This window comes from Ochotona princeps, chromosome 1, assembly GCF_030435755.1.
Source record: "Ochotona princeps isolate mOchPri1 chromosome 1, mOchPri1.hap1, whole genome shotgun sequence".
Taxonomy (NCBI): Eukaryota; Metazoa; Chordata; class Mammalia; order Lagomorpha; family Ochotonidae; genus Ochotona; species Ochotona princeps.
In genome coordinates, this window is record NC_080832.1 from 21,351,187 (window position 1) to 21,378,541 (window position 27,355).

Sequence of the window (27,355 nt, forward strand, 5' to 3'; positions counted from 1 at the left end):
AAAATTTAAGATTCATTTTATTTATTTGAATGCAGTATTATAGAGAGAAAGAGGGGACAAGGGAGAGAGGAGAAAGGGAGAAAGAGAAAGGGGAGGCAGTGGTCTTTCCTCTATCTGCTGGTTCATTTCCCAAATGACTACAACATCGGGCTGGTCCAGGTCAAAGCCAGGATCCCAGAGCTTCTTCCAGATCTCCAATCTGGGTTCAGGGACCTGAGAACTTGGGCCATTCTCTGCTGCTTTCCCATATGCGTTAGCAAGGAGCCGGATCAGAAACGGATCAGCCAGGCCTCGGGCCAGTGCCTATCCTGGCATTACACTCAGTGGCTTAACTTGCTATGTCACAATGAAGGACCCTCTGGAAAAAAATTAGAAATAAATAGCAACATGTGTCTTCAAAGGAACTGTCAAATAATGAACACAACAGAAAAATACAGAAGACAGGACTGGTGAAATCAAAAGTTTGGGACTTTTGAAGATACAAATAACTTGTGGTAATGTTGATGAAAAAAGAAAACACAAATAAATCACAGTATAAAAGAAATGGGATTATGTAGATTATCATGAGAATTAGAATATCAAGTAAACTCATGAATAAATTTGTCCTACATTTGCAAATTTGATTAAGTGAAATTGCTACTAAGAAAATACTATGTGTTAAAACTTAAGAAGAAACAAAAAATCCAAGTAGCCATGTAGTTGTAAAATTAAATCAGAAGTCAAACATTTTCCCACAGAGACAGGTGCCTGGCAGCCACGATGTTTGTGTTCTGCACCAGAGTGCCTGTGTGTGGTACACAGATCCACTCTGGGTGCCAGTTACCTTTCAATTACACCAGAAGAGAAAGCAGTGAATGGCTAAGTAACTGAGTCCCAGCCATTCTCACGAGACACCTGGGTGAATTTCTGGCTCCTAGATCATGGCCCCCAGGTTCAGTCTGCCCCAGACCTAGTTGTTTTAGCCATTTAGGGAACTCTTTCTGAGTCTCCAATAAAGAAACAAACAAAATATCTCCCTCCAAAGAGTATGCAGAAACAGAGATTATTAATGATTTCTGTAAATATCCAAAGAAATGGTTCCCATCCTTCATAAAAATTTTCCAAGGGATAATAAGAAGGAAATATGTTACAAAGTTATTTCATGAAGTTAATGCAAAAATGACATAGCAACTATTGTAAGAAATGAAAATCTGATTCATAAACACATGAAAAAAATCCAAGTAAAATCTTAACAGATAATCTATAAAATACGTTACATCATAACCAAGTAAATTTTATCTCAAGGATGCAAGGTTGATTGCAGATTAGAATAGTATACAACCATAATCACATCAGTGGGATAAATAAGGCAAGTGATAAAATCAGTACCACAGGCACAGAAAATTAAATCTGATATTTGATCATAATCTATAATAATTCTTAGAAAATAAGCAATAAAAGTTCACTACTTGGGAACATGACTGCCCCGGACTGTGATTCTCATGGACCAAAGAGATCACCACATCTAAGCACAGTTGCATGTCACATCACATCGCAGGGAGCTTTGGCCTGAAGAACTGCCTGCACATGTCGAACAGAAGGCATCCTAAAGAAGCAAACAGTCGGAATGAAGCCCCAAAGTCTGCCAACCACAGTAGAGAAAAACAAATTTTTCTTGTGGGAATTCTTACAGGTAATATCTTCCGAGGAAATCATATACGTCTTTTTTGTTGTGCTTCATTTTGGTTTTCTAAGAGAATATGGAGCTTCAAATTCTGTAAGCCAACTATTGCCATTCACCAGAAAAAAAGAAAAAATATATATGTATATGTATATATGCATTCACCACCTCCAAGGTGACTGAATTTTCATATACTGAATTTCGCTGATAGAACCTTGCTTTCACATATTAAGAACAAGAGCATTGGGTTAACACTGTGAAAGCTTGAATTTGTATTCAATTGCTGAACTAAGGAGACAAAGCAGAAAGATTATCTTTTCTTGTCAAAACTTGTAATTTGCAAACCAGCCTGTAAAACTACATAAATCATCAACTGAAACAATATTTCTAGGTAAAATAAGAAAAAACACAAAAGACCTTTAAATAGCTTCAAGAAAAAGAGCAGCGATTCTTTTTTGAACCAGATATGACACAACTCCCTTTCTTATTTGGATATATTCTTCAAAAAGACGAAGTTTGGTCTGCTCAAGCTTTAGGTGTGCAGCCAAAAAGGCTATCAGGTGAGGCAGGGGGAGTAACATGAGGCTGGGTGTGTGTGTCAGAGAATCAGTGAAAGCACTCCTCCAACAGGTGGAGTGCTCAGGGTTCAAATCCAACTTGATTTCCTAAAACCACTGAGTAGTTCTTGGTAAGTGATCCATAATATAAGAGTCCCTTGGAAAGTGTGGAAGAGAAGCATCTTCCGGGAATGGGAAAAGAGCACTTCCTGGCTCTGGGGCTGAAGACTTCTGAGGCCACAAACCTCAGCACAGTGTGTGGCCCACAGTAAGTAAACAGCTGGAGTCAGTGCTTACTGGATTTCTGGGGGTTGCCGGTGGGCTTTGTCAACACAGGAGTGAGGATGGTGGGAAGCCTCAGGACAGGGAGGGACATTGCTCACTCACAGGCTGCAGAGCAAATGCTGCTAGGATATGCAGTGTCTGGAGTCCCCAGGGGTGGGTGCTTTAGGGAATCATTCTGGAATATGCAGAGAAAAATGTTCCACTCTGGGAATCTGGGGCCAGTTTCCTTTGCTGATGCAAGGTTAATTCTGCTCTCTAGGGTAACAGAAGCAATGCCCTCAGCACACACAGCATCATATTCTCCAAACAGGGAAGCCTGAAGCTTCATTCTGAGTGCTTACATGTGCTTGCATGAAGGCGTTCATCCTGACTTTGCACTTGCTTTCTTAAGGCAAACAAAGTGGTGGCAGTGGGGTTGTGGGGGTGAGGTAGATAGAGCATCTCCTTACGATGACGTGGCAGACAGGTGTCTGGCGCAGTAGTTAAGTTACACATATGGGATACCTGCATTCCATATCAGTGACTGATTGAACCCCTAGCTCCTTGGCTTCCAATCCAGTTTCTTGCTAACATGTCTGGGAGGCAGCAGTGATAGCTCAAGTGCCTAGGGCCCTGACATCCATGTAGAAGACCAAGAAAGTCTCTGATTCCTGACTTCTTCCTGGCCCAGCCTTAGATAATTCAGGGCTCATGGAGAATAAACCAGCTGGTAGACCTCTCTATCTGCTTTTCAAAAAATAAAATGAAAATATATAAATGAAGCTTAAAAGATCATGTGGCAAGCCCATAGAACAACCTGGGACACACCATTAGTTTATGTGGGCCAGGTCTAGGGGCAGGCCAAGCTGGGCTAGATTGCCACACTCACTGCAGTGAGTGGGAGCCAGAACAGGTGCAGGCCAGCTGAGCCAGTCCATTGCACCCACTGGCAAGTGCCAGGACTGGGTCAAGTCATATAAAGCCGCACTGCATATCTTCTGGCAAGTGCAAGATTCAAGGCTGGGTGTAGGCCTATTAGAAGAACTGTGGGCCCTCCCCTGCTGGGCTGTAGCTCCCTCCAGCAAACATGAGAGCCAGGGTGGGTCAAGGCATAGTGCCCATTGGCATACATGTAGGTTGGATCTGGGGGTGCAAGTGGGATGAGCTGCATAAGCTACAGCATCACTGGATTTACACAAGAGCCAGATGGAATGTGAAACAGACCCAGCTAGGCCTGATGTACATGCCAGCAAGGTCAAACTCTACAGCTGGCAAGGTTTCTTTATGGTGGTCCAACCGTGGAGTCCAGGTATGAGGACTAGACCTACTCAGTTGCTGATGCCTGTGCAGTGGACAGCAGCCCAGATGCACACAGGGGTCACAACAGCCAGATCATCTAGGCCAGCAGTAGACGTACAGTTCCACATCAGAGGATGTAAATCTGAACAGGTTGGACAATACTGCCGGTTAAGCTTTGCCAAATGTGCCTGGATCTGTAGATACAGGAAGGTAGACTTAGTAAGCCATCAGACCTTGCAAAATTTTCTCAACCCTAGTGCAACAAAGCCAAAGACATTCCAGAACTATCAAAACCACTCAAACACCATCCTCAGAACACTTTTCCACCAGATGGAGACTGTAAGGCTTCATCAAAGGACCATCCCCAATCCCCAGGTGCTGATGTAGGCTGACAGTAAGGAGCAGCTACTTTCTCTTCCCACCCAGCAAACACATGAAAACAAAAAAATTTGCCCTACCCACCTTCCTCCGTACTTCCACCTTTCCCATCCTAATCAGAAGCCCATCCCTCTCAGCTATGTAAACAACACTAAAAATACCATTTAAAAATCTTTTAAATATCTTAATTAGTTTATGCCCTTCTAGTGACCTATTCTACTATTATTTGCATTCTTGGATTTCCACAGAGCTAGTTCTAGCCATGTTATGGTTCTAACCAAGAAGCATCTGGAAATGACATGTCTGTCTGATCAACAAGTAGACATTCAGGGAATGCTTCCAACAGACCTTCTTCCTTTTCTCATTTTGACCATGATTTTGAAACATGTGATGCGCAGTACATCACCAAACCTCTGGAGATATTAGTCAGCAGGTCCACAGACAAAAAGGTGGCATTATGAAGGTAAAAGAATGGAAAACAACAGTGTCCACATTTCAAATACCGCCCTGAAATTACCCATCTGTGGACTTCACTTCTGTGATAATATGAAATATCTTTTTTGCTGAAGCCAGAGATGGATGGATTACACTCATCTAATATTGTGTAATTTAGACATTATCCCTGATATTTAGAATAGAGCAGTAAAGGAAACACATAATCCTCCTGGCCTCAAGGAATATGAACCAAGTCCAACAAGATACATACAAGTAAAAAGATAAACCTATAATGTGCCAGATAGTGGTAATCATTATGGAAAAAGAACAGCAAGCTAAGGGAATAGAGGGTAAAGAGAGGCGAATTCATACAGGTTATTCACAGAAGCTTGTGAGGCGTGGTCACTGAGCGGAGACTTGAACAAAGTCAAAGAGTGAGCCAAGTGGGTATCTGTGGATATTCTGTTTCTTGTAGTTGACAGCATCATTACCTTCTACATTCAATACATTCTTAGTTATTCTTCAAAACAGAGCTCATATATCTCATTTCTGGGACATCTTCCAGGACCTCCCACCCACTAAAAACTAGCTTTTCCTTTCTGAGACTATTCGTCTGCACCCCTGGCATTTCTATCATTACATGTATCATGTCCTAATTTTGATTTGTTTTTTGATACAACTGATAAATCTACCCTGTCTAGTCTGCAGAACCCTTGAAAGACAAGGTCAATTCACAGCCAACACATGATTGGTTCCTAGCACTCAGTACTTGCTATAAAGAGGGTTTCACAGACCCAAAATAATTACTAACTTGACTAGAAATTCTGCCCTTGTTCTACTTAAAAATATGTTTTTTTCCCTTTAATATGATTAAAAACAGTACCCCAGTAAATTTTTTCTTAAAATATGATTATTTGCTGTGTTTAAGAAATCTGCATTGCAAGCACTAAAAAACAAGTTGACTACTTTGAGTTGGCATGACCATGAACAAAGTAAGTAGGTTACCTAGGTAGAAAGTTTTGGTTCTCATTTGGGACAGAAACAAACAGGCTTTTACCATAAAGCAAAATATATTCAACATTGTATTTTTAAATCCAGAAGTGAACAGAAAAAAAAAGGGTGCTTAAAAACTTAAGATGTCAGTTAACGCATAAAAAAATAGAAAAGAGTTTAATTTCAGGTACCTGTGTGAAAATTTAATACAGGATCAGTGGATACTAGGTATATTTTTAAGTTAAATCCATTTAAGAAATGTTCCCCTTAATGCCAATATAGAAGAAAAGGCATTAGCTTTTATTTAGATCTTAAATCAAATCAAATTCCCTTCCTTTCTATTACATGACCAGGCATTAATGCTAGCACTGAAATATTAACTAACATACTTGTTTTTCATATAATCAATTTCTTCCATTTAAAAATCAGTGAGGCAGGGCCCGGCGGCGTGGCCTAGCGGCTAAAGTCCTCGCCTTGAAAGCCCCAGGATCCCACATGGGCGCCGGTTCTAATCCCGGCAGCTCCACTTCCCATCCAGCTCCCTGCTTGTGGCCTGGGAAAGCAGTTGAGGATGGCCCAAAGCATTGGGACACTGCACCCGCGTAGGAGACCCGGAAGAGGTTCCAGGTTCCCTGCTTCAGATCGGCGCGCACCGGCCATTGCAGCTCACTTGGGGAGTGAATTATCGGACAGAAGATCTTCCTGTCTCTCCTCCTCTCTGTATATCTGACTTTGTAATAAAATAAATAAATCTTTAAAAAAAAAATCAGTGAGGCAAACAAATGTTTCTAATTGTAGGGATATAGCAAGGTATGTTTATGGATGTCAAAATTTTTGTGTTTTAAAATTTGTTCATTCTGAAAAGCAGAGCCACAGGAAGAGAAGAAAAGGGGGAGGGAGACAGACACACACACAGAGATTCTGTTTGCTGCTTCATTCCCAAATGACCACAGAAGCCAGAGCTAGGCCAGGTTTAAACCAGAAGCTTCAGCTGGGTCTGCCATATGGCTGCAGGGCCCAAGAACTTGGGACACTGTTCATCGCTTTCCAGGAGCATTAGCAAGAAACTGAATTAGAAGTTAGAGCAGCTGGGATATAAACTGGCTCCTATATGGAACGCCAGCTGTCACAGGTGGCAGCAGTATGTCACCTGGTATGTTACAAGGCCGGCCCCTCAAAAATTTTCTTGAAACTAACTTAAGAGTTGGTTGTCATGTTCATAACTGGAGACTGTCAGGATTTTTTTTTCACAAATACAATATACTTTTTTCTGAGTTTGTATCTGAAATGTTTAAATTGTATTTTCCATAGGTTTCCTAAATAGTCCCCATCACAAATGAAAATAAGTTCTAAAGAATTCTAGAATAGTTTAACACATATAAGATCTTCCCTAGTCTTCATAATACATGATTACAGCATCAGAAATCGTTATTTGACAAATAACAGACTAAGAGAAGAAGGCCCAATCTCCAAAATGTTGGTCTTACGTGTATACAGCTTTGCTCTTCTTATTCTGGTAACCCATTCTGGATTAGAACCAATCCAAACGTTCAAGGGCCTCCTGACACCAGAGAGGGGCCCCTTCATCTTCACAGGTGACCAGCATATCAGTGTCTGGGCCAGGACCACCAAGGCAACACCAGGACAAAGGTGCACGTGGTGAGGTACTGAGATGTGATTATGTGCATTATGCAAGCTGAGCAGCTGCAAATGAACATGGTACACAGAGCTGAATTAACGGAAAATGTTTAATTGTTCTTTTCCATTGAAAGGGCTGCTTTGCCTAGCAGCTGGAGACATGTTGAGGATTTCTGAGGGGAGTTCTTTTATACTCTATCATATGCTTGATCAATTCACTTGCTTTTGTGGGGGGTTTAAAGCTTAAACTTTCTTAGTTATAATGGTATGTTGCCAGCACGAAAGTCAACAAATTCACAGGAGACAAAAAGACATTCTTAGTATGATTGCTTCTAATATATTTCAGTGCTTTCAGACCACATACTGTCATGGAATTATTTGTAATGCTTCTTTAAAAGGGTGACAAGGTTCAGAAATAAACTGCACATGGTAAGAAGAACCTCCCCTGGGTGATCCCTGCAAAACGAGTTGCAAGGCATTGGGAGTGGCGGTGGTTTCCGGCCATTAGCATGAGTAATCAAGGCCAGCTTTGCATTTATGGGAATCTACAGGAATCAGGATGATACATGCACTGCTCACTCAAGCAACCCTGCCTGATTCCTTCAAGGTTATACAGAGACAAAAACTGACCCCAGTTATCTTCGCTTTGATTGTTTCATTATTTTTATACATCCCTGAAACAAAGAGAGCCCAAGAAGTAGATGCATTAGGTCTGCAGGTCACAGATTCATATTTAGTACTTCAAGCTCACGTAAAGCAATTACTGTCAACTCTCAATTAACCTCATTACTGGAGGAAGCTTTAGTGTACAACACACAAAACCCAGATAACCTGCCTGTGTCTTTGCTGTCTTGCTTGCAATTGAGGTAAGAGAGATAACAGGAGTGCCAGGCAAAATTGCTTCCGGTAAAGGGGCTCTTCAATTCTGCTCTTCATTCTGCCCTCTTTCTATGCCCACAGCCTTTTTGCCCTGCAATGTGAAAGCAAAAATAACTCTGCTTTGCCAGTAAACTTCTGATGGACAGGCAAAAAGTGTAAGGAGGAATAAACAGGCAGAAAGCAGCAGGGTCGTGCTTTGTGAGACTGGCAGTCACTTGGTGGAGGAGGGGAGGTCCCTGGGCCACAGGCAGCTCAGAGCTTGGGATGCTTGAGCCACACTCAATATCCCACTGGCCCAGGGAAGGGAACTGGGTGTTTGGTCCTAATGGATTGACAACATCAGCTGAAATAGTAAGCTGCTGACTCACACACATTACTATTAGTCACCTGCATGCATGATAAGCAGGCTCATACAACAGATGACCACAGGCATCATAACTGGGCTCCATCCGGTCCTGGGTATCAGCCCCTCTGTCCGGGTACTTTCCTTTTTGGCCAGGAGAAACACGAATCACACAAACGATGCCTCTTCAAGCAACTGACATTGCACCAGGAAGGGTTTGAATCTTAATAAGGATGGAGGTCTTAAGTCACTGACTAACATACAGTGGGATTCTGTATGTTTCTGAGCAGTAGAGGGACACAGAGAAAGGAACACGGGAGCATGTGGACACCTTTCAAGCCACAGGAAAGACACAGGCTCAACAGAAAGGAAAGCTGAGACAACCTCAAAGACGGAAAGGTGACAGCCATAAAATCACATTTTCACCTAAAAAACAAAACAAACAAACAAACAAAAAAAACACCTCTATTTGGGATCCAAATCCTTATTAAGGTCCACACTCACATCTTCTAAAACATGAATTAGCAATAAAGATAACAGGATATTCAAAGAAGCTACTTGTTGAGATTGGTTGCTTTTTGACTCAAAATGAATTTCTGTGCATTACAGTGAGAAATCTGATGAAAATTAGGGAAACAGATACACAAAATAAAATGACAGAGTAAGACAGAAACAGGTAAATGAAAATGCAATACTTCTGGAGAATGGATCAGGGTTCTTTTTAATACAAGACAGAGATACAGAGAAGCAGAAAGAACTGTGGCAGAAGGACTGCTCAAAGTTCAGAAAAAAAATAATAGGCAAAGTGCCTACAGAAGGGAAAGTGACTCACATATCATGAAAGAGCATGGAAAATGGCAATAGTGACTATGAAACATCTGCGGATAAAGAAATCAGAAAAGTTGAACATCTGTGATTCAACTCCGATTATCCTCTCATTTCTTTTATGAATTTAAAGAGCCCTGTTGCCCTCTGGTGAGCCAGGCCACACAGCAAGCTCTGGGCAGCAATGCCACCATCACCAACCCTGCTGTCAGGAAAGCCATACACACCTGTCCTGGATATGTGGCTCCTGGTTAAAACTGGGAGACGCCAGAAGGTATGACACTTCCTCTATCTTATTCTAAGACACAGACATAACAACCAGTGGAACATGAACAAAAATCAGACTTAGCTCTTCCCCACCCCCACCAAGTCACCTCTTACCTTGCAAATCATGAAAAATATAGGTGGGCTAAATGCAAAAAGGGTACTGAGAGCTGGCCAAGACCTCAAGTCTTGAGCATAAAAAGGTACAAAAGTTTCCCCTAGATGAAATATCCATAGCATTTAATGAGGCTTTGAACACAGCTGCAAGACTCACAGTGTGGAAGACAATTTTCTTGTAGAGACACAGTCTGATATCACATTCATATACATACACCCCAACTTGTGATCTCTAGATAATTCTCTGATACAAAAGTATGTCAGGGAGCCAGCACTGGGGTACAGGAGGTTAAATCACCATTTGCAACGCTGGTATCCCAAATGGAAGTCTCGGTCGCTCTGCTTCTAATCCAGCTCCCTGCTAATGCAACTAGGAAGGCTGTGAAACATGGCCCAAGTTCTTGGGCTTCCACTGTGCATTCATACAGATGAAGTTTCTACATCCTGGCTTTGGCCTGGACCATTTAGAGAGTGACCAGCGAATGGAAGACCTCTCTTTGTGTGTCTCTGTCGCTTTGTTCTTCTCCCTGATCTCTCTGATTTTCTGACTTTTGATTAAATAATAATTTAAAAAAGAAAGTATATCTTTACACCTACACCAGTGGTAATTTTTTCTTTATGAATACTGTGATAACAAGCATTTGATTTTTATCAAGCAAGTTCAAACAAAGGGTTAACTAGTTTACAAAGCAATAGCTTCTGCTATTTGAAATACAGAATCTGCTAGATAGTTTCAGCCTTAGCATGGATCTGTTTTGTTTTTCAAAAGACAAGAATGAAGCCATGTGAAGAGGAACATCACCAACTCACAATTCTCCCCTACCGCTGTATTCTTCTCAAGGGCTAAGGGCAACTTTACCCAAGAAAACACAGTTCAACACATTAAAAAGGGTAATGGAGTGACTATGTGACTGTGTATTAACTGGTAAGTCTTTAAGCCTTTAAGAAGTAGTCTTTAACAAGGCTCCTGCCATCTACCAACATAGAAAATATAAATGAATGCCATTAGAGAGAGTAAGAGAATGACTTTCTGACTCTTCCCACCATGGGTGTTGGGACTGGTATACATGCAAGCCCATATCATCTCATCATTGTGTTTTTCCATTTTTCAGAAATTGGGGCAAAAATGAAAGACCTGATTTTGAATTCTGAAACACATTCTGACTTATCCTTATGATTTGAGATATACGAGAATTTTCTTATCCTTTTCCTGGCTGTGCACAAATAAAAATCTATATAGTCTCAGGGGCCCCTTAAAGAATCTGGTTCACATGCAGACAATGGAAAATCAAGAGACTCATGAAGGAAGTTGAGCTATGGAGGGAAATCTAACCTAAAACAATGATAATCAATAAAACCAGAATAAGCCCAAACATTAAGCAGCAATTACTTACGTGACATTAGCTAATGGCACAACTGAGTAAGTAAAGAAGTATGAGCTAATGCTAATTTCCTCTCCCAAGTTCAAGAACACTAGAATGTTCAACCAAGGACCGTACACTTCAAGTCTGAGCTACTTAGGAAATAGCTATGGGCTGAACTCTGTACCCTACAAAATTCATGAAGTTTTAATCCGCTGAACTCCAGAGTGTGACTATATTTGGATAAAGAGCCTTTAAAGAGACAATTAAGTTTAAATGAGACCATTGGATGAAGAGGAACCCAATGGTCTAACCCACTATGCTTGTTGTCCTTATAAAGAAAAAATTAGGGCAAAGCCAGGCACAGAGGGAAGAAAATGTGGAGGTGCAGTGAGAAGGCCCCATTTCCAAGCCAAAGAGACAGAGAGGGAGCCTCAGATGAACAGAGCCTGCCAACACGTTGATGCTGGACTTCCAGCCTGCACAATTTCCATGCTCTGCGGTTTACATCTCCCACCCAGTGGTCCTTTGCTAATGGCAGCCTTAGCAACACACTCAGTAAAGAGTGCTGTTTTTCTTGTGGAAGTCTGAAGGAAGACCCAAGTTCCTTTTGTGGAAGAATGTATTCAAGGTCATTATACTCACAACCCCCACAGGAAAGGCCACGACCGCTAGCATCCAGTCACGGAGAGAGATGAGTTTCTTGAGCTGCCTTTCTTGCTCCTGGCTCCCGCTGCCCCTGGTCAGAAGACTGGACAGATCCGTCAGCACACAGATGCCGAAGAAGACAGCCTGGATGACCTGTGGGGAGAAAGGAATTAGACCTATCCAGCAAGCTCTCAAGAGGGCCACGTGCAGGAGCCGCATGCCTGTACTAGATGCCACAATGCTCATTAACAGAACGGCTTACACCAACAGAAAAACCTAGGATATTTACAACTTGCTATCGCAGGTGAGAAAATTCAGTCACCTCAGGATAAGTGCAAAACATCCACCCATGTAAACAGGCCCAAGAGAAACCAGTATCAATGACCACACTGGCATATCCATTATTTTAAAGCACCACCTTGTTATATTAATAAGTACTGTATTAACTACTGAGGTTTAACAAACATCTCACAAGTGAAAAAAAAGGAGACAATTTAATCTTTCATCTCTTAGATTTAGACATGTTTTCCTCATAAGAAAGTTGCAGAAAAAGCTATTGGAATAAAAAAAAATTCAACTAAATACAATAAGCAGAATCCTGCTACTGAGCAGTTGTCTATTATCAAACTTAAAAGGCCTCTTCCCCAAGTTTCATTATTTGTGAAATAAAATTGCTCCAAAGCAAATACAGATGTCAACGCTACATTTCAGAAAAGGATAGCAGTTGGACAGTCCCAAATCAATTCCAAATTGAATCACTTATATCAATTATGCTTTCCTTGGAGGATCACAATGCAAAAAATGCTGAAACACCAGAGACCAACAATTTGTAAAGTTCCTAAAGCCTGGGTAAAACTACTGAAAGCTTAGGGCTACTAGTGGAGACAGGCAGCATCCTGTAACATAGCCAGGCACATGGCCATTCAGATATGGAAAGGGCAGAAATTATGAGGGTACATCAAAAAGTTCATGGGAAAATAGAACCAAAACGTTTATTTTGGTGTAAAAAAAAAAAAAAGTACTTGAAACCCCTGCATAAAAGAACCTTCAAAAATGCCATGAAAGTGTGTATTATGCATAAACTATGCAAGGATTTCCAAACATCTTTGTATCAAAATAAACTTACTTTTAATGTCATTTTTTACACAAACTTTCTGAAATAGTCAACTATAATATTCCCTGGACTTAAAGCTACATTCATTTGGCACCAACGATGGACTTAAGAGGAATTTTATGGTTGCTTTAACTGGAAATAACACAGAAGATGAAACATTTACATAGGATGTAACTCTACTCATTACCTCTTCAGAAAACTGAACAAGTTAATTTTTTGGTAGATTTCCACGCTGGCAGTGGAAAGTCAGGAAAAGCTCTGTGACTGAGTTTCTCACGTAGGCACATAACAAAGGGAACAGGATCCTAAATGTACCAGAATCCATTCCATAGCACAGCACTAGAACACCTCACTTGCTCATCTACACTTTCTGGAGCTCACTTAATCCTGTCATTATTAATATTAGCCAGAGAATTATATTAGTTTTCCTTATAACCTAGTTTCAATGACCTAAGATTTAGTATCATTATTAGACATATTTTTTATTGGAAAGGTAGTTTTGCTGCAGATAGAAGGAGAGACAGAGAGAAAAATCTTCCATCCACTGATAAATTTCCCAGCCACAATGACCAGAGCTGTGCCAATTTGAAGCCAGGAGCCAGGCGCTGCCTCTCGGTCTTCCCATATGGGTTCAGGGTCCCAGGAACTTGGGCCATTCTTTGTTGCCTTCCCAGGCCACAAGCAGGAAGCCGGATAGGAAGTCAAGCAACTGGGACATGGACCAGCACCCATATGAGATCCTGGAGCTTGCAGGGTGAGGATTAGTCCATAGAGCCATGGTGCTGACCACTATAGTCATTCTTTATACAACCAAAGAAAGCTGAACAGGAAAAGCTGGGATGCCACAACTGTGGATGACAAAACAGAAACACTGACATGCATCATGTTTTGATAACTAGGAATAACTTGAATGACTCAAATAATAATTTCACATTTGGGACAATTTCTAAATCACATTGTAGGACTTCAGGTATCTAGCCCTGTTGAATTTAGCCCTACTGGAGACTGAAAAATCACAGTGAACTAAGTCAGGAATATAGTCTCCATATCATTAGGAATACTAAAAACACACATTTCTCCCCAGAATAATTACCTACAATTAAAAAGTGATTAAAAGGTATAAAACAAATGAGCCAGTATTGTGCAGCATCTGCTGCCTACAACGCTGGCATGGGTGCCATGTTCATGGCCTGGCCATCCTACTTCTGATTCCATCCCAGTCAACGGCCTAGGAAAGCAGCAGCAGATGGCCGAGACACTTGGGTTCTGACCACCCGTGTGGAAGACCTAGATTCTCGTGACTCCTGGTTTCATCATGGCACAGTCCCAGCAGCTGCTTTGAAAGAACACATCACTTTTAAGGAACAATTCACAATATCTAGACTTACCACTTCATTTGGTGAAAGACCTAGCTATGAGCAGTATTCTCCACAGAAATTCTCATACATGAGCACTATTCGCAATTACTAAAAGTTAATTTCAGCCTTAGCTGTTTCAAAATGGCCAGAATAATCTATATGCTTCTTAACAATTGACTGGACATATCAACTGTACAGTAGTGACACAATGAAATTTCTTTTTTTTATATTTTATTTTTTTTTATTCATTGATTACATTGTATTATGTGGTACAGTTTCGTTGGAACTGGGAATCACCCCACTCCTCCCCCTGCCCTCCCCCCATGTGGAATGTTCACCTTGTTGCATATCCACTGATCAAGTACAGTTGAGAGTCCCTCTTTGCAAGCATAAACTAAACACAGAGTCCAACATCTTATAGTCCAATCTAGTTCCTCAGCTTCCTGGGGAGACCCTGTCCGGTCCGAGGGCAGAACCATCAGATTATCAACCCGATCAATTAAAGGCTCCAACATACCCTCAGCAACAATTAACTTCGTTGTGTAACTAACAGTTATAGTATTGAGTAACCAGTATGTTAAAAACAATTGCAATTTCTTAACCATCTTCTGTGATCACCTCATGACACAATGAAATTTCAAACACATCATCAACTTTTATTTTTTTACAGCAAAACATTAAAATAATGAAAAGAGAAAGATACTATGTTTTTATATCAGTAAAATATATTTGAAGGCAAAGATAAAGCTCAGAATGTAGCTAGGTGTATGTGAGGGAAAAATATCAAAAAGTGCATAGGAAGGAACATGGAACTCAAGTACTCTTGCAGGTGTGTGGACCTTGAAACATGGTCCATGAGCCATCCCAAACCCTCAAAATCAGCTGATTTGGCTCAGCTAAGGCAATTACAAGTGAGATTCGAAATTCAGTACATCTGTATCAGACTACTTTTCAAGCTGATAATTGTGCATGGCCTGCAACTTCTGGGTCTCCCAGGTGGGTAAAGGGGATCTAGTACTTGGGCCATCTTCTGCTGCTTTACCAGATGCATTAGTAAGGAGCTAAATAGGAAGTGGAGCAAAACTCACAAGGTGTGGCGACACTGAAGATGACAACTAAACCCACTATGCCACAGCACCAACTTCTGGGATTTTTTTTAATTTATTTATTATTTTTAATTCATTAATTACATTGTATTATGTAACACAGTTTCATAGGTACTTGGATTCTCCCCACCCCTCCCCAAACCCTCCCACCATGGTGGATTAATCCACCTTGTTGCATAACCACATAAGAATCATTTATTTTTATTTGAAAGATCCACAGAGAGAAGGAGAGACAGAAAGAGAGAGAGAAAGAGAGAGAGAGACTCCGTTTACTGGTACTCTCCTCAAATGGCTACAACAACGAGAGCTGAGCCATACCAAAACCAGGAGCCAGAAGCCTACTCCACGACTCTCACCTGGGTACAAGAGCCCAAAGACTTGCGTCATATTTTGATGGTTTCCCAGTCATGAATAGGGAACTAGATCAGAAGTTGAGCAACCAGGACACAAACTGGCGCCCACATGGGATGCCAGTGCCACAGGTGCAGAATCAGCCCACAGTGCCACTGAGCTTGCCCCAAATTTTATTTTTTAATGAAGGCTAGAAAACTAGGAAACTTGGCAATGGATGAGTCTAAAGAAAAATTCTACTTGCTACTGCTGCTATACCTTCCAAAGACAAGTACACACTCCATGATACAGTAACTGGTAGCAGACCTTCTTTCTCATTATAAGCAACTATACATCTGGACTGAGTCAACTTTTCCAGATGTTGTACTTGTTCCTCAGCACACGTCTGGAAAGTTTTTTTTTTTTTTTAAATGAGTCCTCTGGGAGAAATCAAGTGCACCTTGGGTTTTCCTCCTTTTGCCATCTAAGGTAATACAGTCACAGGAGTGATCATCTCCAGAGGTTACTCAACAGCCCGATATTCAAGATTCAAACAAAGGTAAGTGCCTGTGGGTGTCATCGTCGAATTCTACCAATCACAAATTGTATGCCAGGCTATTCTTGCTGCTCACTCGGGCTGTAGAGGTATTCAAGTTGAGGTCAACTTCATAGGCAAGGCCTTCTAGAAACTGAGAGGCATTCTGAACAGACCAAACAAGCTTCCTGATTAGATGGTAGCACAAAAGAATAAATAACAAATTAGGGCCGATATAGTTCTACGCAGCAGTACTTAAAAACAAGCCTCAAAAACTCAAGCTGATTTACAAATTATTTACATTCTTACAAAGGCAATATTCTACATTATTTATAGATAAAATTTAGACCTTGAAACACATAGCACATGGTGTCCAGTATCAAATAAAAAGATCAGACATCCCAGGAAATAGGAAAACAAAACACATACTAAGCGGAAAACATTGGAAACAGAAACACTGAGCCAAAAGGATTGGTCAAGGTGAAAAAAAAAAAAAACTGAAGAAATAACTTCTGAAATTTCCTGAAACTACAAACCCATTGATCCAAGCTCAAGAAGTTCAAAATAGTGGACTAAACACAAAGAAAATACCAAGTAGAGTACAATCAACTCTCTGAAAAACCTGTCAAAAAGGGATACATACGGAAAAACAAAGAATTAAGCACAAATTACGTGTAAAATATTCCAAACCAAAAAAACTAGTGAATGATTATCTCAGAAGTCTTCCACAGGTGAAAAAAAAAAGGAATCAAAAAATCTGTCAGTGATGAAAGACTCTCTTAGAAACTGAGAGAATTCAATATCAGCAGAATTACAAGAAATCTTAAAAGAAATACTAATGCCAGATGTAACAGCAAATCCACGTGGAGCAATGACAACTGCTGAGAAGTATTAAGTATGAATACACAGATAAACATAAGTGATGTCTCTTGGGGCCAACGTTGTGCAGGTTAAGCTATCACCTGTGTTTGCCAACATCCCAAATGAGTGCCCGTTCAAGTCCCAGCTGCTCCAGTTTTGATCCAGCTCTGATCTAATGACCTGTTAGAGCAGCAAAGGATGGCCCAAGTTCTGGACTTGCCACCCACCCTGAAGACCTGGATGGAGCTCCAGGTTCTACATGGGGAAGAACCCAGAAAATGGAAGATGGATCTGTCTCTCCCTCTCTCTAACTTTGCCTTTCAAATAAATAAATCTTCAAAAAGTATGTCTCTTATTGTGATTTTACATTTACTCAAAGATTTAGCCTTTTTTGAGCAAAAGCATCATTTATTGTGAACTTAATACAGACAAGAAAAATTTAGGACAAGAATAGCACACAGAACAAGAGGGAAGAATGGAAGCTTGATAGTTATAAAGCTCCTACATCATTTATAAAGTGGTGTAATATCATTTGGGAGGAAAAAACCTGGTAAGCTGAAGATACATACTGTACGCCATGCAGCAACTACTAAAATAGTCCAGGTGAGTCTCAGCCAATGTATTGGCTGTCTATCAGTGCACATTCAGCGGCTGAAATAACATCTATGTAATATCTCATAATTTTACAGGTCTGAAATCCAGGAAAGTTAGTCTGGTCAGTATCTCAACACTAAAATCAAGGAAAAGACTTACTCAGTTACACACCCATTCACATTTTTGGTAGATTCATTCAGCCTGTGAGACTGAAGTTCATGTTTCTTTCTTGTTTGTTGGCCAGGGTCCTCTGGCCAACAGCTCCTTCTCTCTATTGTTGCTTGTGACTCCTCCCACCTTCAAAGCCAGCAAGACAATCATTATCCTTCAGATCACCTAACTTCCCTTTCTGTTCTCATCTGCCATTGCCGGAAAAAAGCTCTCTGCTTCTATGTCAAGACCAGGTCCACCTGGCATAGGCTTCCTTCCTTAGGTTCAGCTGTGCCAAATACTTGATACAATCTCTGGGAACCATGTAAGTATTTCTGTCTACCAAGTTAAGAAACCAACAGTGGAAAGAGAACAGAAAACTAACAGTGATAAGTTAACCTAAAGGAAATAAAAATTGGGGAAAAGGAACAGAAAGCACATGGAACAAAGAGAAAACAACACGTCAGACTTAAATAAAGTAACAAATATAATTTCATTAAATCTAAATGATTTAAGCTTTCTAAATCTCAGAGACACGTTGTATTTTTTGTATTTTTGACACACTGTATTTTTAAAAGCGAACAAACTGTGGTAAGTATAAATTTACAACTAGTTAAAAGTAAATGAAGTCACACTGTAATCATAGGAAAGCTGATGTAGCTACATGAACATACAAAGGTAAGTTTCTAAAAGCACTGTGGTGTAGCAGGTTAAGTGGCTGCCTGCAATGCTGGTATCACACAGGGTGCAGATTTGTGTCCTAGCTGCTTCATTTCTCATGCAATTCCCTGACCATGTGCCTGGAACAGCAGCAGAAACACTTTGGCCCATGTTGCCCACATACAGACATAGATGAAACTCCTGGATCCTGGCTTCAGCCCGGCCCCATATTGATCATTGTGGCCACTAAAGAAGTGAGCCAGTAGATAAAAGCTATCAATCTGTCTCTCTGTCTCTCTCCGTGTAACTCTTCCAAATAAATAAATATCTTCCTTCTTTAAAAAAAAAATCAGGTTTCCATTGAACTTACCAGGACAATAAGAAGCTGGACTTTATGCTTGGTAAATACTTCCAATGAAAGAATCTCGACTGAATTTGAACTGTGGTAATGCAACAAGGTGGAGGAATCCACCATGGGTGGAGGGTGTGGGGAGGGGTGGCAAGAATCCCAGTGCCTATAAAACTGTGTCACATAATGCAATGTAATTAATAAAACAAAGGAAATTTTAAAAATCAGGTTTCTAGAATAAGAAATGTACTGAACGAAAAGGAGTAAATTCTTCAAGAAAGCATAATGATCTTAGATATGTATGTATTTAATAACAGAGCTTCAGTACAAAGAAAGGGGCTAAATTATTCAACAAGCATTTTTATATAGACAAATGATTCACTGATTCTTGGAAAACAGATGCCTTTATGAAGAGTAAAAGGATTAAAGGGATACATTACAATGAAAAACAGAATAAACAGAATCTCATATTCCAGCGAGGAGAATTTCTGCAATACAACAATGCTCTAAACTTTACAGTTAAAAGTGCATAGAAATTCAGTATTACGCTTATCTACAATTGACACACCTTCTTTCTGATCCAAAGGTGTCATTTAATACAGCACAGCCCTGTCACTGTCCTAGTGACCAACCTGTCACTGTCTGCAGATCCCTCCACCAGCTTATCGCTGCTTGCCACTATGATATGACTCCTACCACAGCTGAACTGTTCCGAGAGATTTCATCAAGGCGGTAGGCACGTAAAGTTAGGCAAAAGTAAAACCACAACATGATTTTATCCTACTCTCTACATGTGAGGACACAGAGAGAAAATGTGAGAGTTTTGGTATTCAAATTCTATTGGTCAGTCTTCAAAAGATAAACTCTAAATATCACGAGGTCATTAAATCTAACATTTCCTGAAAAAAAAGCATGGACAGACTTTTGGTTCTTGTCTCACAAGTAGTCTGCCAATACCACTGAATTTCTTTAGACTTCTGCCTTTCTATTCGAACTGTCAGTTAACAAATCCCAGTAGAGACATTTTATATGTTTCACATTTTCACCTCACACTTATATAACTTGCTGTGCATTCACTAAATTAACTATTAAAATGTAAGTTACAGGAGATGCAGAAGTGATTTAAGCAGGATTACCTTGAAGTATTATTCGGCTCCAGCCACTCTGCAAAGCTGGCATTTCCAAACCATCAGCCCAGCATGACACACTTATACACCATCTGGCTTCAAGTTGTGAGCAGGCTGGCTGTTCTTATTATTTTACATTACATGTAGAAATGGATCGGTCACATGTATCATATCTCTCCCAGAAATATAAATATAATGTATCAGAATGAAACAAAACTCACTGGATAGGCTGGAGTCACTAAGTATTTGTTTCTCCAGAACATTCTCTGCTGTTTAATTCCTTCTGCATCTTGTCTTCACCTCCTCAACTCTTCCTATCAGGAAATCATAGTCTATTTCTGAATAATTTTAAATGTAAGATTCATTTCCACTAATATAAAACTGTACCAAAATTCCAATTGCATCTTTATGTTTTCTTACATAATTGTTTCTTGTTAATTTAATAGTGGTATTCCCTTCTCCTTTACAAGGCACTAAACTCTTAGAATTCTGTTTGTTCCACAGGGGAAATTCATTTGAATTCTTCCATTTATTCTACAGTATATATAATGTAGTTTCTCCAGAATAGGTTTTCCTTATATTATGTCATCTGCAATATCCTCAATTAAACTTAATTGCATGAAAATTATAGTTGGGATATTAAATTATGTCATTAATCGGCTGCTAATTTGTATATTTCTGCCAAAATGAACAAACGCAAGCAAGATAAAAGAATGCACCAAAGTAGAGTAAGAAATGAAATTGTGATTCGTATGAGTTTGAAAGATCAGAGTACAGTTGTCTTGACCTTTGGGGATAGCAGCGCTTCTAGGGTATACATTTTGCCTGTGCTGTTCTCTGTAAAAATAATGTAAAGGCCAGCATAATGCCTGTCTTGAAGATTGTAGTTACTTTCAAATTAATTTTAGACACACAGAAGACAGAAGACCTAAGAAGATAGAACTCTGAGGGGAAGCAAGTGGAAACATGGAGTGACATGGCTCAAGGAATGAAGGAAAACTGTGGAGAGAACAGATGGAAAGGAGGCAGTAAGATTTATTGATGTCATAAAGAGAAGGCCTGGAGGAGTCTCCGTCTGAGGATAAGAGTATTAATTAAAGGGGAAATGGTAACGAAGAAATTTAAAAATCTACCTGGACTGTTACTTAGTTACAGAATATAAAGCAATGCATGACATTTCATAAACTTATATTTAATCCAAAGAACAAAACAGTCATCTACAGATAGTGTTCATAAATACAGAGATGTGTTCTATTTACATATAACATATATGTGTGTATCTACAGCCATACATGATATATAACATATGTGGTGAGAGAGGGAGAAGTTTCTTCAAAAGACAAAGCAGATAGCACTTGTGGAGAAATGGTGTGAACTAGAGACCTTCCTCAATCTCATGTATATATCATGAGATTTATAGCATACAAAGTCATTCTGTTTTCAGTTCATAAAACTTTCAACACAGTTCCTGCTGGAAACCATCCTGCAGCTCTATCTTGTGTGTAGTGGAGACTGAACATGACTGAAGGAGTTAAGGAACATGTGGAAAGGATAGAAGAGCCATAAAATAGCACTGCCATCAAACCATGTCTCTAAGGGATTCCTCTCCATTCCACAAATGCCTAACTTTTTCATCATACAAAATTCCTTCTCCCTGCTATCTAGATCGAGACTGAGTGCCAAAGACATCCGGCTCATGAGACAGTGACTCAGGATGAAGTCAGAGAATGAACTCGGCAAGGATTTCCTTTGTTGTCTATGTGTCCAGGGTTTTCCTCGCCTGAGACATGTGAACATCTTGCAGCAATTCCACAGCCACAAGAGTCTACAATCAGTTACTTGGAGTTTGTAATCAGCCGCAGGTTTGAATGCCCCTCTGTGGAGGCCTGAAGACGTTCAGAAACACTGCTGGGCTTTCTCTGCCTCCCTCACTAGCTGAGACTGTGCCCAGGCTGTGCACCGCCTCCCACGCTATTGTCTAATACCCCTGGAGGGAGGGAGCTGACCTACACCTCTGACTCTAATAACTGTGACTCTGGTTTTCTAAATCCGCCATCTGAGTGATGTGCTTTAAGCCCAAGCTTTTTTTAAAGGAAGCTTCACCACAGCCATTTTTGAGGAGATGGACAGACTGCATCACCACGCTCGTGGTTTCGAGAATGCGATTTAGAATCCCTGCCTGAGTGCACAGACTTTCACCCCATACTGCTCCACCTCATTACCGAAAATCGATGAAATAAGCCATACATTACCACTGGCAAGCAATCCATCCAGAGAGAAAGGAAGAAAAACAAACTTCCCAGTCAGAAATCACGTACATTGATAAGCAGCTTTGGAAAGAAAACCAGTCCACAAAATTCTTGACAATATCACATAATCGCATAAGTAGCAAGGAGAGCAGTTTGGATGTGCTTCACAAAGTAATGGGTACAGTCATGCCATGTTAAATCAACAACCCAGTAAGAGGCCAGCAGGGGCCTCTGCAGATACTCCACGCTCATTTGCAAACAATGACAGAAGATATTTCCCATGTCTCATTTTGCCTCCACAGCTGCACAGCAGGAGGCCACACAGATACTATTTGTGACTTGCAGCAACTCAGAGAGCTGAAAGACGTTTTTAAAACCAATGAGAATGACTACCATCCTAAAATTAAAAAAAAATTAATGCTGAAGAGGATGCAGAGAAAAAGGTACCCTAATCCAGAGTCAGTGAGAATGTAAACTAGTACAACCATTATGAAAGACAATATGGAGATTCCTTTACATCTGGAAAGATCAACTGGATGACCCAGCCCTCCTACCCCTGGAAATTCACCCAAATGAAATAGAATCAGCATATGATGGAGTTATTTGTACTTCCATATTTATTGCCCCCCTATTCATTATTTTTAAGACATAGAATCAACCCAGATGTCCATTAACTTATGACTGGATACAGAAAATATGCTGTCTATACACTATGGAATACCATTAAACCATAAAAAATAACCAAATCCTGTCTTTTACAACAAAATGGATACACTGTAAACCATTATGCTTAGAAAAATAAGTCCATCTCAAAAAGACAAATATATTTTCTCTCATACATGGCAGCTAATATAGAACATACAAAAAAAACTGTAGAAATGAAATGGCCACTTGAGGATATGATTGTCACTTGTAGCTGTGTTCATACTCCAGTGGCAATGTGATCTTGTGGTCTTTCTATTTGTTGAGTATGATGATTAGTGGCAAACTAAACCTTTGGATATAGAATGGATTAAAGTTATGACTGCAAAAATGTTGAAGATGAATAGGAGGGAAGGATATGGGGGACAGCAGGAGAGTGAGGGGAATGATTGTCTACCTGAGGACTGTACCTATGGGTTCATAAAACTGTTTTCTCTGTATTAATAAAAGACTTTCAATAGTGGCCAAAATCCCTCCTGAACACTGAATAAACACGCAGTGGATCTGATTGGCAAGTATTTATTGGTTGACTACTATATATCAAATACGTAGTAAGTTTCCAATGCAGAAATGCAGACTGTTAAGGGACTGTGTACTACTTTGTAAATCTGAACACACAAGTGCCTACGCTCTGAGCAGTATCTAGTTTTGATAAATATGTCTAGTTTTTAGCACCATAATGCTAATTTATTGAGAAAAACAATGATACAACTTCAATGAGACAAACCTGTTCTGAAGTGCATGGATTTTGAACATTATAACTTATTATATATATTTTATTCCACTAAATTTTTATTCATGGTGGCAATTTACCATAGAAGATGATTTAAGTGCCAAAAATAGGGGAAAAAAAGGAAGTAAATACAAAGAGGACCTGGACCTGAACCAGGATCAAGTGTCAAACAATAGAGGACACAAAATCAGGTTTTATACAGAATCATGCATAATCTGCAAACAACAAACCAAGATATCAGTACTAAAGATACAATACATGCAGGTGAATATTCTGGTAAAGCAAATCACAGACATAATTCCTGTCCTTAGAAGCTTTTACTTTAAATATTTTAAATCTATTGATTTTGGTCTGTTCAGTGCTGAGTCTACATAAGGTCTGTGTCCATTCAGAATGGCTGAGAGTGCCAGGTAGGGAGCCCCCTCTTGCAAAAGGCTGACTTTCGTCCCTGGAAATGGAACCTTCCAGGTTAAACCTTCTGGGTGGCTTTGGGAGTTCTCACTTCTTGCCAGACAAATTTGCTTTTATTAACTCAAATGAGCTACTATTCTGCTGTTTAGCCTTTTTTTTTACTTCAAAAATCATGTTGATTGAAATAGACACATAACATATGCTGATTTAAGACAGACAGACAAGAAATTATGCATAATTATTAAGTATTTTACTTTTCAAAACAGATCTTGAACATCTTTGATTCAGAAGGACATCATTACAGTGTACCAATGCTGATATTAAAAGGGTACAAGCTAAGAAACACTTTTTTATGTCTTCTCTCTGCTAGTTAACCAATACTATACAACATTCACCTCTGTTACAAGTACGTAGAAAAGCCCAGGCTCAACAGAATTCAAAAACACATCAGACAGATCATTCATCCAGATCAAGTAGGATTCATCCCTGGAATGCAGGGATGGTTCAACATTCGGAAATCCATAAATGTGATACACCACATCCAAAAACTGAAAAACAAGAATCACATGATAGTATCAATAGATGCAGAAAAAGCTTTCGACAAAATTCAGCACAACTTCCTGCTAAAGACTCTAACCAAGGTAGGCATAGATGGAAAAATCCACAACATAATCAAAGCAATATATGAAAAACCCAATGCCAGCATCATACTGAATGGAGAAAAACTGGAACCCTTCCCACTGAGATCTGGAACAAGACAGGGATGTCCGCTTTCTCCGCTGCTATTCAACATAGTTCTAGAGGTACTCGCTGAGGCCATAAGACAAGAAAAAGAAATCAAAGGAATCCAAATGGGAAATGAAGAAGTCAAGCTTTCACTATATGCAGATGACATGATTCTTTATATGGAAGAGCCAAAAGGCTCAACACAGAGACTACTAGAACTTATACGAGAGTTCGGTAGAGTGGCAGGGTACAAAATTAATGAACAAAAATCAACAGCCATAGTGTATGCTAACAGCTCCAAGTTGGAAAAAGATCTAACCAGCAAGATACCATTCAAAGTAACAAAGGAAAGCATGAAGTATCTGGGAATTAACCTAACCAAAAATGTAGGAGACCTATTTGAAGAAAACTACAAACTACTTTAAAAAGAAATTGAACAAGATCTAGAAAGATGGAGTAACATCCCATGCTCCTGGATAGGTAAAATCAATATCATTAAAATGTCTATACTGCCAAAAGCAATATATACATTCAACGCAATCCCAATCAAATTGCCCAAAACATTCTTCACAGATCTGGAAACAATGATTCAAAGGTTCATCTGGAAACACAAAAAACCACGAATAGCTAGAACCATTCTCAAGAACAGGAAGTTAGCAGGGGGAATCACAGTTCCGGACCTCTGGACATACTATAGGGCAGTGGTTATCAAAACAGCCTGGTACTGGCAAAAAAATAGAGAAGAAGATCAATGGAGCAGAATAGAAACACCAGATGGGAACCCACAGAAATACAGCCAAATAATCTTTGACAAAAAGACAAACGACAACCCAGGCAAATGGGAAGGTCTGTTCAATAAATGCTGTTGGGACAACTGGTTGATAGCCTGCAGAAACAAAAAGATAGACCCACATCTTTCACCATATACTAAGATCAAATCCAAATGGATGAAAGATTTAAACCTACATCCAGAAACCTTCAAACTTTTGGAAGAAAATGTTGGAAACACACTGCAACACTTAGGGGTAGGCCCTCACTTCCTAAAAAAGACTCCAAATGCAGTAGAAATCAAGACCAAAATAAACAATTGGGACCTCATCAAACTAAGAAGCTTCTGTACAGCTAGAGAAACAATCAACAAAGTAAAAAGGCAACCCACAGAATGGGAGAAGATCTTCGCACACGACTTAGGTGATAGAGGGCTGATCTCCAGAATATACAAAGAGCTACAAAACAACCAAAATGTCAAAACAAACAAGCCACTCAAAAAATGGGCATGGGAAATGGGCAAACACTTCACAAAGGAACAAACCCAAATGGCAAATAAACATATGAAAAAATGCTCAAGTTCCCTGGCAATAAGGGAAATCCAAATTAAAACATCAATGAGGTACCACCTAACGCCAGTAAGACTGGCCCACATGAATAAAAGCACCAACAACACTTGTTGGCAAGGTTGCGGGGAAAAGGGAACCCTACTCCACTGCTGGTGGGGCTGCAGGCTGGTACAGCCTCTATGGAAATCAGTATGGAGAACATTCAAACAACTCAAATACAACATACCGTATGACCCGGCAATAGCACTCCTAGGAATATATCCAGAACACTTGTTTTATGAGAAACCAACATGCACTCCTATGTTCATAGCAGCACAATCAGTAATTGCAAAAACATGGAAGCAGCCAAAATGCCCATCAACAGAGGATTGGATAAGAAAGCTATGGTTCATCTACTCCATGGAATACTACTCAGCTATTAAAAAAAACAAAATGCAGTTCTTTGTGGCCAAATGGGCCAAACTGGAAACCATAATGCTAGGGGAAATGAGCCAATCCCAAAAGGTTAAATACCACATGTTTGCCTTAATTTAAGATGATATGATCTTATGTATAAAATGTTATGTTTTGAATGTTATAGGTTGTATATAAACTAAAATTGAAATGTCAATGAGGTGGTCACAGAAGGTGGCTGGGAACTCGCATTTACTTTTAACATATTGGTTACTCATTACTATGTCAATTAATTCCATGGTGATGTAAATTTTTGCTGATGGTATGTTGGAGCTTTTAATTGATCGGGATGATAGTCTGCTGGCTCTGTCTTCAGACCAGAGAGTGTATACCTAAGAAGCCGTTGAACTTGACTGGACAATAAGATGCTGGACTCTATGTTTGGTATATGCTTGCAATGGGGGAATCTCAACTGAACTTGAACTGTGGTTATGCAACAAGGTGGAGGAATCCACCATGGTGGGAGGGTTTGGGGAGGGGTGGGGAGAATCCCAGTACCTATGAAACTGTGTCACATAATACAATGTAATTAATGAATTTAAAATAAAATAAAAAAAAAATATATTACATGCCTCTTCATCTGTTCAAAGCATTTTTATTCCTCAATAGTTGTTAAAGTGTCATCCACTAGTGTTGGGTCATTTTATTGTTATTGTTGAATTTATTCCCAGGTATTTTGCTTTTAATGTTGTCATTAGAAAGTTATATTTTTTGCTATAGCATAAAGCATGTTTTAATTCTCAATTGACAAGGCTGGGAAGTGGGAATCATACTAGGGTGGGCATTCAGGATAGTGGCATTTAACACAGTCATTGTGAAGGATGCTTGCATCATGTCTTAGAATCTGGGTTTGAGTCCTGGCTACTCCAGTTCCAATCCAGCTGATACACATCCTTGGA

At 39.8% G+C, this 27,355-nt stretch overlaps 1 protein-coding gene across 3 annotated transcripts in view; it reads right to left on the reverse strand.

Annotated features, from left to right (window-relative positions):
• The window catches only part of AIG1 (androgen induced 1), a 254,463-nt gene that overhangs the window by 183,779 nt on the left and 43,329 nt on the right, over positions 1-27,355 (reverse strand). For all 3 annotated transcript variants that reach the window (XM_004587283.4, XM_058669096.1, XM_058669147.1), the window contains exon 2: positions 11,659-11,814. In XM_004587283.4, coding sequence (XP_004587340.2) covers positions 11,659-11,814 — 156 coding nt within the window. The remainder of the gene's footprint in view (positions 1-11,658; positions 11,815-27,355) is intronic.